Source organism: Schistocerca serialis, chromosome 10 (genome assembly GCF_023864345.2).
Source record: "Schistocerca serialis cubense isolate TAMUIC-IGC-003099 chromosome 10, iqSchSeri2.2, whole genome shotgun sequence".
In the NCBI taxonomy this organism is placed as follows: Eukaryota; Metazoa; Arthropoda; class Insecta; order Orthoptera; family Acrididae; genus Schistocerca; species Schistocerca serialis.
The window spans coordinates 110,208,925-110,222,570 of NC_064647.1; the positions used below are offsets into that span (position 1 = coordinate 110,208,925).

General features: G+C 40.3%; 1 protein-coding gene across 5 annotated transcripts in view; it reads left to right on the forward strand.

Moving 5' to 3' along the window:
* Positions 1 to 13,646, forward strand: part of LOC126424960 (uncharacterized) — a 204,702-nt gene that overhangs the window by 106,368 nt on the left and 84,688 nt on the right. For 4 of the 5 annotated variants that reach the window (XM_050087832.1, XM_050087831.1, XM_050087833.1 and 1 more), the window contains one exon: positions 5,334 to 5,807. The exons of the other annotated variant lie outside the window; for it this stretch is intronic. In XM_050087832.1, coding sequence (XP_049943789.1) covers positions 5,334 to 5,807 — 474 coding nt within the window. The remainder of the gene's footprint in view (positions 1 to 5,333; positions 5,808 to 13,646) is intronic. 5 annotated transcript variants of the gene reach the window in all.

The following is a 13,646-nucleotide window of genomic DNA, read 5'->3' on the forward strand; positions in this document are numbered from 1 at the left end:
TACAACATGCAATGTGTGGTTTTTATGAGCAATAGAAAGGGTGGAAATGATGTTTATGTTGACCTCTGTTCCAATTTCATGTTCATGGTATGGAACTCTCAGAAGTGAGGTGATGCAAAACTGTTTTCGATATGTGTATGAAAACATCAAGAACACAACACCTTACACACCTAATATGGTGTAGGAAAAGCATTGACATTTGAAACAGCTTCCCGTCATCACAGAATGCATAAATACAGTTGCTGTATGTTTTCTAGGGAATCTCATATGATTTGTCCTACAAAATAGTAGCAAGTTCTGGGATCAATGACGGAGGTGGATAGTGATCATGCACCATTCTCTCCAAAGTAGACCACAAATGCTCAGTGATGCTGGTCACAGTGGTGATCAGGGAGAGGTGAAAATTCACCCTCATGCTCACGGAACCAGTCCTGAATGATGTGAGCAGCGTGAACAGGAGCTCTGTCATCTCGGAACACAGCTCGCCATTGGGAAACGAATACTGTACCGTGGGAAGGACCTGATAAAGTGGTCATATAATCCTTGGCAGTAACACAGCGATGCAGAGTAACCGTGGGTCCCATGGAATAGCGTGATAAGACTGCCAAAATCATCGCTGAATCTCTCCTATGTTTTACTCTTGGGATGTAAACTGAATCTGAAGATTGATTTCAGTGTCTTTTCATAATTGATCGATGTACACATACAATGTTGAGCATTTTTCTGTAGCATCATATCAGCTTGAAACCCCTGTATTCAGTATACACTGGCTGTAAGATGTGAGGAACACTTCCTGTAGCCTTAAGAGCACCCTGTGCAAACTAATTTTGGTGAAACTTTATGAGGGGCTGTCCACATTCTAACCTTGAAATCTATGTTTAATGCCCATCACAAGAGGTCATGGGAATAGATGATTTGTAAAGCTAATCATGTAATGATGCTTTTTGTTTCAATCACAGGAGAAATAGTAAGTATGACATGCAACAACTTCCTTAACATACTGGGTGCTAGAGTGTGATCAAATATAATTTTTGAAGAAAACACTTCATTTGCATGGGAAAGAACATATAAACACCTAATAAGTAATATAACACTGATCTTTCTTTTTATGCTTTGGCCACATCTTCACATTTCATATATACATTGCAGGAATCTGGAAGCAACTAAAATGCAAATAAAGTGTCAGCTTCCTGGCTACACTACATGTCAGTCATCACATCATACTGTGTGTTCAAAAAGTCTTGCTGCAGTGCCGTATGATTGTTAGCCGTGCGTGCCATATGATTGTTCACCTGCCTGGGTTTTTCAACAAAACAATAAGCGCAGAATGATACTTCAGTGATATTCTGTACCCATTCATAGGAGAACTTGTGTTAAGTGAAATATTGAATGGTTATTTTCAACAAGGTGGTGCAGCCACACATACGGCTTGCGTTTCAATGACACTACTTGCTGATGTTTTTGGTGATTCCATAATTTCACAGGGACTTTGCCCTCCACGATCGCCTGACCTAACACCACCTGACTTTTTCTTCTGGGGTGTATCGAAAGCAAATGTCTATAAAAACCGCCCAAAATCCATTGATGAAGTGAAAACTGCAATATCTGCTTTCAATGCTTCTGTTACAGAAATGTTACAGCTTGGGTTTGGAAATATGATTAGACAAATTGAATTGTGTATTCAACAACAGGGGGGACACTTTCTACATTTAATGTGAAAATTTGTAAGTAAAACTGAATATTCAATAAATTAATAACTTGTATTTCAATGAGTTTCATTTTGGTATATTCACTGCAGCATGCGGCACGCGCGGCTAACAATCGTACGGCACTGCGGAGAGACTTTTTGAACACCCTGTAGGATCCACATTTACATTTGTTGGCTTTGCCAACACAAAACTATATTTTTACTTTCCAAACTAACCTTAACATCAGGATATGCTACAGATGTGTCTGTCATCACTCGGCAGTTCTGCTTTTGAGAGACAATTGTTAAAAATAGTTCATCGCAGACAGTGCAAGGTGCTGTATATATCAATACAAGAAATCCTGTAAGTAACAGAAACAGAAACTGAAGAATGGACTGTTCACAAAGTATGATTAAGCTGCATAATTTTGTCACCACAAGCCAGACTTGTATTTTGGATGATACCATTAAAAAAAACAGCTGTTAATTGGGAACCACTTACTATCCTCTCATTGACTGCTTCTAACGTGATACGGAGGTGCATTGCAAACACCTGCACTATATCATGAAAAAGTACTGTGAACAACCCTTTGTAAAGTTTAGGTATTGTTTGTTTGCTACTGTTTCACTTACATTACTTAAAAGCAGTATTGTAGAATTAGTAAAAGCGAAAGTACTGTGAACAACCCTTTGTAAAGTTTAGGTATTGTTTGTTTGCTACTGTTTCACTTACATTACTTAAAAGCAGTATTGTAAAATTAGTAAAAGCGAATGGAACAGCTATATAGCAGAATATCTACATACCAAACGGTGGCAGGAGGAAAAACACATAAAAGGTATTACATATGAAGGCTTTTGGAGCCAGTGGCTCCTTCTTCTGGCAGAGGAGTTGAAGGGGAAGGAAGAGAGGTGAGTTTTAGGAAAAGGGGTTGAATTCAGAAAGGTCACCCAGAACCCTGGGTCAGGGGACTTACCAGACAGGATGAGAAGGAAAGACTGATTATTGGGGACTGCAACGGATGAGATTTGAAAACATGAGAGCTTAAAGGTGACAAGATGGTGGTAATATACAAAAAAGAGAATACAGCCAAAACATCATGCAAGAGTTAATGAGAGCAAAAAGCTTAGTGCGTTGTATGTGATAGAGGTGAGAGCAGGTGGCAGAAAATAGACAGGTCAGAAAATGAAAGATGTAGAAAACTAAAAGGAAGTGAAGAAAGTAATAGTTACTGTGAGGAAATGCTGAAAACAAGGAAACTACCATAACTTATGGCCAGGTGGGTGGAAAGAACCAAGGGCATGTTGTAGTGCCAGTATCCACCTATGGAGTTCTGAGAAATTGTTGTCTGGGGGAAGAATCGTGATGGCACATGTGCTGAAATAGGCACCGATGCTGTGCAACAGGTTATTGTGTGTTGCCAGTGCACACCCACTGCATATGCCCATTCATCTCAACTGATATCTTGGCAGTAGTCATACCAATGTAAAAGGCCAAACAGTGTTTACATAACAGCTGATATATAACATGTATCATTTCACAGATGGCCATTCATTTGATAGTATATGTTTGGTTAGTTACAGGGCTTGTTATAGGTTGTGGGCGATAGGGGGGTGCATAGGGCACCTTGCAGTGGGGCAGTCACAGGGCTGTAGGGTAGGGAGGTGGGTGCAGAAGGAGCACAGGATCTGTAAAGGATCTTGCAGAGATTGGGAGAGCGATAAAAATCTATTCCAGGTGGTGGGCAAAACATCACACAAAGTGGACCTCATTTTAGGGCATGATTTTAGGACATCATGGCCTTGTCAAAGTAGCTAATTACTACAGTCAAGGTGAGGATAGTACTGAGTGACAGGTGGTGTACTCTTAAGCTGTGTTTTGTGGGGATCTGCAGTACCAGGATTGGATGTGATGACCCAGGAAATCTGCTTTAGAACTAGACTGGTGGGGTAATTACGTCCAGTGAAGCCTGAGGTGAGAATGGTGGTGTATTGGTGTAAAGAGTCTGCACCTGAACAAATACATTAGCCTTGAATGCCAAGGCTGTATGGGAGGGAACTTTTGACATGGAAAGTATGCCAACTGTCAAGATGTAAGTACTGTTGCTTATTAGTAGGTTTAATGTGAAAAAAAGTGAGTAGCTGGCCTTTGGTGAGGATGAGATCAACATAAAGGAAAATGGCATGGGATTCGGACAAAGAGCAGGCAAAATTTAATTGGGGGAATGTATTTAGAGATTCCAGGAGTTTTAACAGTCAGCCTCACCTGAGTCCATAGGGCGAAATGTCTCATTGTGAGGCTGACCTGTTAAAACTCCTGGACTCTCTAAATACATTCTCCAAATTAAATTTCATGTAATCCTGTCCCAAATCCCGCACCACTTTTCTTTTCACCAAAGCTTTTTGCTGGACGTAATTATCCACCAACCTAGTTCAAAAGCAGATTTCCCAGGCCATCACATCCAATACTGATACAGTTGATGCCTCCAAAAAACAGCTTCACAGCACACCACTGGTCACTCAGTATTAATCAGCTACTTTGACAAGGGCACAACTTCCTAAAATCGATCCCTGAAATGAGATCCATTCTGTCTGACATTTTGCACACCACACCTAGAATAGCTTTTTGTTGCCCTCCCAATCTCCGCAATATCCTTGTCAGTCCCTATTCTCTTTCTACCACCATCTCCCTACCCTATGGCTCCTACCCCTGTGATCATTCCCGCTGCCAAACTTGTGCTATACACCCTCCTACCATCACCTATATCAGCCCTGTAACTGGCAAAACATATACTGTCAAATGGAGAGCCACCTGTGAAATGACACATGCCATGTACCAGCTGTTATGTAAACACTGTTCGGCTTTTTACATCGGTGAGCCCACTGTAAAGTTATCAGTTAGGATAAATAGGCATAGGCAGAGGGTGTAGACTGCCAACACTCAATATCCTGTTGCAGAGCGTGCTCTACACTGTGACAGTTGTGAGCTCAGTTCCTGTTTCATCACACGGGACATCTGTATTCTTTCCCCAGACACCAGCTTTTCAGAACTCTGTGTGCGGGAACTGGCACTACACCATGTACTTAGTTCTCGCCAACCATCTGGTCATAATTTAGGTTACTTTCTTTGGTCTCAGTATTTCTTCACAGTAACTATTCCTTCCTTCATTCCCTTTTAGTTTTCTACATCTTTCATTTCCTGACCTGTCTTTTTTTTTGCTATCTCTCTCCACCTCTATCATATACAATGTACTTAGCTTTCTGCTTATGCACAGTGTTCTAGCAGTAATCTCTGCCTTGCATATCACCCTACCTTCCACCTGTAAGGTTTTCAAATCTTGTTCGGTACAGTCTTTCCTTCTCATCCTTTCCGGGAAGTCTCCTCTGACCCAGGGTTCTGGGTGACTTTTCTGAACTCTGCCCCTTTCCCTAAACCTCAGCAGACCTTTTACTTCACCTCTCTTCCTTTCCCTTCAACCCTAGTGCTAGAAGAAGGAGCCACTGACTCTGAAAGTTTACATACATAATAGCTTTTATATATGTGTTCTCCTGCTGCCACTTGGTGATGTTTTTCATCAATGCAATTAAATTATATTTTCAAAAACCGATTATTTTTGTTGATATAGCAGAATACGTTTCTTTGTTCCAGTGGCACTGGAAGCAAACCTGCAGACTACCCACAGAAGCCTCTGTACAACCGCAATTATTTCGGTAAGCCACCAGGCACCAGTAAATTGACACATGAGGCCAGATATCCTGGCTACCAACAGGGCTACCCAGGATATCAAAACTATCCAGCTGGATACCCCAGATCTCCTGGGGATTATGGACGTCATGGAGGCTACCCATCATCGTCAGGTGGTAGCACTTACGATGGTCACCAACAAGTGTACACTGGCTCTCCAGGCTTTGTCCATTATCCGAGCAACAGATACTCTGGTGGCGGCTCACAGTGGAGTCCTCTGGGATACACACCCAGCTACAGTATGATACCAGGCCTCGACGGTATCTACAGTGCCAGGGGCAGCCGTTTCTTGACAAGCTACCATTCCAGCCAATTTGGACTCTCAAAGAATTTTTTTAGGCCAAGCTTCCCAACCGTCATCTCCTTGTCAATACCACAGTGAGTACAGCTTAGGCCATAATTTTATTTTCATTAGAATTTTTCATCCAGGAAAAACCCAGAAATTTTTTTGGATTCTGAGTATTTTTCATTGTTTTAGTTTTCAGATAAATTTTTATAGTTTTGACTGGTAAGAACTGGTACTTTAACAAAGAATTTTACGTTAGTCCGCTGCTGTAGAATAATACTGCAGCATTAAAACATAAACGAGAGAATAACACCATAATAAAAATGTAGTTGCGAAGAAAATGTGCCATTTGAAAAACAAAACACTGTGCAAACACAGACGAACCTGTCGAAGGCTGTAGGATGGAGACTATGCAATACTTTGAAACAACAAAACTGCTTTTGATGAGTATGATGTCACAACTGTTTACATTTCTAACAGTTCGCAGGAAACTACTGTAAATGGTGGTTTCAGAAATGTTATTTTCAAAGTAAATTTCCTTTTACACAAGATGAATTAAGTTATATGTGACAATCATGCAGCATTTGACTCTCATTAAAAACTTAACACTTTGAGGACCAGCCACTTAGAAAAATTTTGGGGCGAGAAAACCAGCTATTTATGCCATTATTTAAAATTTTACTGGTTCATTTGTGCTTGATATATTATAGAGGGTTATACACACTAAAATATTGTACGTGCAAGCTTAGCATTTCTTGTCACTGTGCTGTATGTATATTAATTTAAACCATTACCTTTTTCGAATTGTGTGATTGGGCTACTAAGTCATGTTGTTATTGGCTGACTCATCACATTTGTGTCCTATATTCTGCTGTCATTGACTGCAAGATCATGTGACTTGAGCAGTGACTGGCTGACAAAAGAGCAGTGTAGTTTTGATTTCAGTTCTCCAGAACTAACCATGTGTGGAATTAATATTTATGCTTCCATAATACAAAAATATACAATATACATGTTGCCACACACCAAAGCTATTCCAAAAGTTTTTTTTTTTCTCTCTCTCTCTCTCTCTCTCTCTCTCTCTACACTGGTGTATGAAACCTTTACCTTTCAGAGGATTGATAAATTTGGGTATAGAAAGTTTTCACGTGGGACAAAGTGTATTTTTAAGTGGGAAATCCGGGAGTTTTTTTCTTGTCTGTGTACAATGTTAAAAGAACCCACACTGGTCACTCTATAGATGTTGGACTGGTACCACCTGGTCATGTGATCCTCTATCTCTGACAAAAGTCATGTCAGTGACATGAACATATTTCAGTTGTTTGTGTGGAATCAGTATAGCAAGTTCGATCAACATGGATACTTGACAGAATGGCAGAAAGGAGCCGTCATGTTTGAAAGTGCTCATGACCACACGTTGAATGTAGTTATCTGATTTGTCAGTGTACTAATGTGGGCTATCCTACATATCTACGAGGAACAATGTACCTCTTGCAGCCATATATTATCTTGGTGCATACGTTTGTAGCATTCTTGTTTTGTGTGTTGGTATTCTTGTTGTTATGGGTTTATTTATCAATTGTCATTTTTTATTTGTAGTTAACAGGGTATATATGACCCAGGACAACCGGAAATCTGGGAAAAACCCGGGAATTTTTCGGAATTCCAGGAATTTTTCACTGTCTTAGCTTTCAGTTAAATTTTTGTAGTTGTGCCTGGTAAAAATTGGTTCTCCTCCTACTGGAGAATGATACTGCAGAATAAAATATAAACGAGAGCGAAATAAAATAAAACTTTAGTGGCAAAGGAAATGCACAATTTACAACAACAAAACACCGAGCACGCACAAGCGTCTGCAAATAGCAAAAATATGTCAAAGGCCATAGGGTAAAGACTATGTAATTCTTTGTAACAATAAACTGCATGCTACATGATGTCACAACTGTTCAGATTAGGTTCATTAGTAGCTGCAAGCAGCCAGATGCCAACGAGAAAAATCTTTCTCACGCGCCCTAGCTGCCAGATTCGCACATGCGGAAAATTGTCTGAGTTGTAGTGGGGAGGGCGTTACTCTCCACACGACCCATGTTTGCGTTAAGTGATTTTGCTGCTTCTCTTCATTTACAGCTCCCACATCAAATGAAAACAAAAAGGGTTTCTGTGGCTGGGAGCTATCAAGTGAATTAAAATACACTTACATAATTACGGAGGGCAAAAATATATTATTAGTTTCAGTTTCCTCCCCCCCATGAACCATGGACCTTGCCGTTGGTGGGGAGGCTTGTGTGCCTCAGCGATACAGATAGCCGTACCGTAGGTGCAACCACAACGGAGGGGTATCTGTTGAGAGGCCAGACAAACGTGTGGTTCCTGAAGAGGGGCAGCAGCCTTTTCAGTATTTGCAAGGGCAACAGTCTGGATGATTGACTGATCTGGCCTTGTAACAATAACCAAAACGCCTTGCTGTGCTGGTACTGCGAACGGCTGAAAGCAAGGGGAAACTACAGCCGTAATTTTTCCCGAGGGCATGCAGCTTTACTGTATGATTACATGATGATGGCGTCCTCTTGGGTAAAATATTCCGGAGGTAAAATAGTCCCCCATTCGGATCTCCGGGCGGGGATTACTCAAGAGGATGTCGTTATCAGGAGAAAGAAAACTGGCGTTCTACGGATCGGAGCGTGGAATGTCAGATCCCTTAATCGGGCAGGTAGGTTAGAAAATTTAAAAAGGGAAATGGATAGGTTGAAGTTAGATATAGTGGGAATTAGTGAAGTTCGGTGGCAGGAGGAACAAGACTTCTGGTCAGGTGACTACAGGGTTATAAACACAAAATCAAATAGGGGTAATGCAGGAGTAGGTTTAATAATGAATAGGAAAATAGGAATGCGGGTAAGCTACTACAAACAGCATAGTGAACGCATTATTGTGGCCAAGATAGATACGAATCCCATGTCTACTACAGTAGTACAAGTTTATATGCCAACTAGCTCTGCAGATGACGAAGAAATTGAAGAAATGTATGATGAAATAAAAGAAATTATTCAGATTGTGAAGGGAGACGAAAATTTAATAGTCATGGGTGACTGGAATTCGAGTGTAGGAAAAGGGAGAGAAGGAAACATAGTAGGTGAATATGGATTGGGGGACAGAAATGAAAGAGGAAGCCGCCTGGTGGAATTTTGCACAGAGCACAACATAATCATAACTAACACTTGGTTTAAGAATCATGAAAGAAGGTTGTATACATGGAAGAACCCTGGAGATACTAAAAGGTATCAGATAGATTATATAATGGTAAGACAGAGATTTAGGAACCAGGTTTTAAATTGTAAGACATTTCCAGGGGCAGATGTGGACTCTGACCACAATCTATTGGTTATGACCTGTAGATTAAAACTGAAGAAACTGCAAAAAGGTGGGAATTTGAGGAGATGGGACCTGGATAAACTAAAAGAACCAGAGGTTGTACAGAGATTCAGGGAGAGCATAAGGGAGCAATTGACAGGAATGGGGGAAATAAATACAGTAGAAGAAGAATGGGTAGCTTTGAGGGATGAAGTAGTGAAGGCAGCAGAGGATCAAGTAGGTAAAAAGACGAGGGCTAGTAGAAATCCTTGGGTAACAGAAGAAATATTGAATTTGATTGATGAAAGGAGAAAATATAAAAATGCAGTAAGTGAAACAGGCAAAAAGGAATACAAACGTCTCAAAAATGAGATCAACAGGAAGTGCAAAATGGCTAAGCAGGAATGGCTAGAGGACAAATGTAAGGATGTAGAGTCCTATCTCACTAGGGGTAAGATAGATACCGCCTACAGGAAAATTAAAGAGACCTTTGGAGATAAGAGAACGACTTGTATGAATATCAAGAGCTCAGATGGAAACCCAGTTCTAAGCAAAGAAGGGAAAGCAGAAAGGTGGAAGGAGTATATAGAGGGTCTATACAAGGGCGATGTACTTGAGGATAATATTATGGAAATGGAAGAGGATGTAGATGAAGATGAAATGGGAGATAAGATACTGCATGAAGAGTTTGACAGAGCACTGAGAGACCTGAGTCGAAACAAGGCCCCCGGAGTAGACAATATTCCATTGGAACTACTGACGGCCGTGGGAGAGCCAGTTCTGACAAAACTCTACCATCTGGTGAGCAAGATGTATGAAACAGGCGAAATACCCTCAGACTTCAAGAAGAATATAATAATTCCAATCCCAAAGAAAGCAGGTGTTGACAGATGTGAAAATTACCGAACTATCAGCTTAATAAGTCACAGCTGCAAAATACTAACACGAATTCTTTACAGACGAATGGAAAAACTAGTAGAAGCCAACCTCGGGTGAAGATCAGTTTGGATTCCGTAGAAACACTGGAACACGTGAGGCAATACTGACCTTACGACTTATCTTAGAAGAAAGATTAAGGAAAGGCAAACCTACGTTTCTAGCATTTGTAGACTTAGAGAAAGCTTTTGACAATGTTGACTGGAATACTCTCTTTCAAATTCTAAAAGTTGTTGTTGTTGTGGTCTTCAGTCCTGAGACTGGTTTGATGCAGCTCTCCATGCTACTCTATCCTGTGCAAGCTTTTTCATCTCCCAGTACCTACTGCAACCTACATCCTTCTGAATCTGCTTTGTGTATTCATCTCTTGTTCTCCCTCTACGATTTTTACCCTCCACGCTGCCCTCCAATACTAAATTGGTGATCCCTTGATGCCTCAGAACATGTCCTACCAGCCGATCCCTTCTTCTGGTCAAGTTGTGCCACAAACTTCTCTTCTCCCCAATCCTATTCAATACTTCCTCATTAGTTATGTGATCTACCCATCTAATCTTCAGCATTCTTCTGTAGCACCACATTTCGAAAGCTTCTATTCTCTTCTTGTCCAAACTGGTTATCGTCCATGTTTCACTTCCATACATGGCTACACTCCATACGAATAGTTTCAGAAACGACTTCCTGACACTTAAATCAATACTGGATGTTAACAAATTTCTCTTCTTCAGAAACGCTTTCCTTGCCATTGCCAGCCTACATTTTATATCCTCTCTACTTCGACCATCATCAGTTATTTTGCTCCCCAAATAGCAAAACTCCTTTACTACTTTAAGTGCCTCATTTCCTAATCTAATTCCCTCAGCATCACCCGACTTAATTAGACTACATTCCATTATCCTTGTTTTGCTTTTGTTGATGTTCATCTTATATCCTCCTTTCAAGACACTGTCCATTCCGTTCAACTGCTCTTCCAAGCCCTTTGCTGTCTCTGACAGAATTACAATGTCATCGGCGAACCTCAAAGTTTTTATTTCTTCTCCATGAATTTTAATACCTACTCCGAATTTTTCTTTTGTTTCCTTTACTGCTTGCTCAATATACAGATTGAACAACATCGGGGAGAGGCTACAACCCTGTCTTACTCCCTTCCCAACCACTGCTTCCCTTTCATGTCCCTCGACTCTTATAACTGCCATCTGGTTTCTGTACAAATTGTAAATAGCCTTTCGCTCCCTGTATTTTACCCCTGCCACCTTTAGAATTTGAAAGAGAGTATTCCAGTCAACATTGTCAAAAGCTTTCTCTAAGTCTACAAATGCTAGAAACGTAGGTTTGCCTTTCCTTAATCTTTCTTCTAAGATAAGTCGTAAGGTCAGTATTGCCTCACGTGTTCCAGTGTTTCTACGGAATCCAAACTGATCTTCCCCGAGGTTGGCTTCTACTAGTTTTTCCATTCGTCTGTAAAGAATTCGTGTTAGTATTTTGCAGCTGTGACTTATTAAGCTGATAGTTCGGTAATTTTCACATCTGTCAACACCTGCTTTCTTTGGGATTGGAATTATTATATTCTTCTTGAAGTCTGAGGGTATTTCGCCTGTTTCATACATCTTGCTCACCAGATGGTAGAGTTTTGTCAGTTTTCTAAAGGTGGCAGGGGTAAAATACAGGGAGCGAAAGGCTATTTACAATTTGTACAGAAACCAGATGGCAGTTATAAGAGTCGAGGGACATGAAAGGGAAGCAGTGGTTGGGAAGGGAGTAAGACAGGGTTGTAGCCTGTCCCCGATGTTGTTCAATCTGTATATTGAGCAAGCAGTAAAGGAAACAAAAGAAAAATTCGGAGTAGGTATTAAAATTCATGGAGAAGAAATAAAAACTTTGAGGTTCGCCGATGACATTGTAATTCTGTCAGAGACAGCAAAGGACTTGGAAGAGCAGTTGAATGGAATGGACAGTATCTTGAAAGGAGGATATAAGATGAACATCAACAAAAGCAAAACAAGGATAATGGAATGTAGTCTAATTAAGTCGGGTGATGCTGAGGGAATTAGATTAGGAAATGAGGCACTTAAAGTAGTAAAGGAGTTTTGCTGTTTGGGGAGCAAAATAACTGATGATGGTCGAAGTAGAGAGGATATAAAATGTAGGCTGGCAATGGCAAGGAAAGCGTTTCTGAAGAAGAGAAATTTGTTAACATCCAGTATTGATTTAAGTGTCAGGAAGTCATTTCTGAATGTATTCGTATGGAGTGTAGCCATGTATGGAAGTGAAACATGGACGATAAATAGTTTGGACAAGAGGAGAATAGAAGCTTTCGAAATGTGGTGCTACAGAAGAATGCTGAAGATTAGATGGGTAGATCACATAACTAATGAGGAAGTATTGAATAGGATTGGGGAGAAGAGAAGTTTGTGGCACAACTTGACCAGAAGAAGGGATCGGTTGGTAGGACATGTTCTGAGGCATCAAGGGATCACCAATTTAGTATTGGAGGGCAGCGTGGAGGGTAAAAATCGTAGGGGGAGACCAAGAGATGAATACACTAAGCAGATTCAGAAGGATGTAGGTTGCAGTAGGTACTGGGAGATGAAAAAGCTTGCACAGGATAGAGTAGCATGGAGAGCTGCATCAAACCAGTCTCAGGACTGAAGACCACAACAACAACAGTATCAGTTTACTGATTTTATTTTATTTCCAAGTTATTAGCAGTCAAGCATTAATCACCTTGCAGAACAATGAAGTTATTTTTGCAAGTGTGCTAAAGAAATTTGGCTTCATTAATCTTTCTGCTGAGGCGATCATTTTATTTGAAACGAAGTGTTTCATTCCACAGTATTGGCCAGTTCCAACTACTCGCTGAATTTCAAGTGCACGTTATCATCTTCTGTCATGTATGGCATTATGCCATAACAAAGAACCAAAAATGAGATCATAGAGTTCTGGTACTCCAAGAAAACTTAAATCCCAAAAACAGCACTGAAAACCTTAATATCAGATGGTACATACTTCATTGTGAATCTGGAAAAAAACCAATGTGCACTTCAAGGCAAATGATGCATTTTATTATGGTTTACGAAATTCTGATGCTCTTGGGAGTATCCTCTGATGGTGTAATGTAAGCTCTCTTAGTGCTTTATACACATGAATATGAGGGTTTCCTACATCACTGCAGCTGCGTACGTGCAATAATGCCTGTTTCCTGGCACTCTCTGGCAACTAATAAATCGAACCTATTTCTAATAGTATTGCGAACGGTGGTTCAAAAAGTGCTACTTTCAAAGTAAATTTCTTTTTAATGCATGATGAATTATGTTGCGTGTGAGAAAGTGCTATGAATCTCTAAATCACAGAGCATTTAAAACTGAACACTTACAAGAATTTCGAGCCCAGAAGACCAGACATTTATGTCATAATTTTAAATTTAATGGCACATTTGTGTGATGTATCTTAAAGTATAACACACGCAAAAAAAGATCAGTATTACATGTGAAACATGAGACCAATATTAGATGTGAAAGCTTAGCTTTTCTTGTAGCTATACTATGTATATTAATGTAAACAGTTAACTTTTCCTCTTTGTGCTTTCACGCTACGTAACCAGTGATCTTGCTATTGGCTGACTACATCATGTGTCCTATGCTCTGAATATC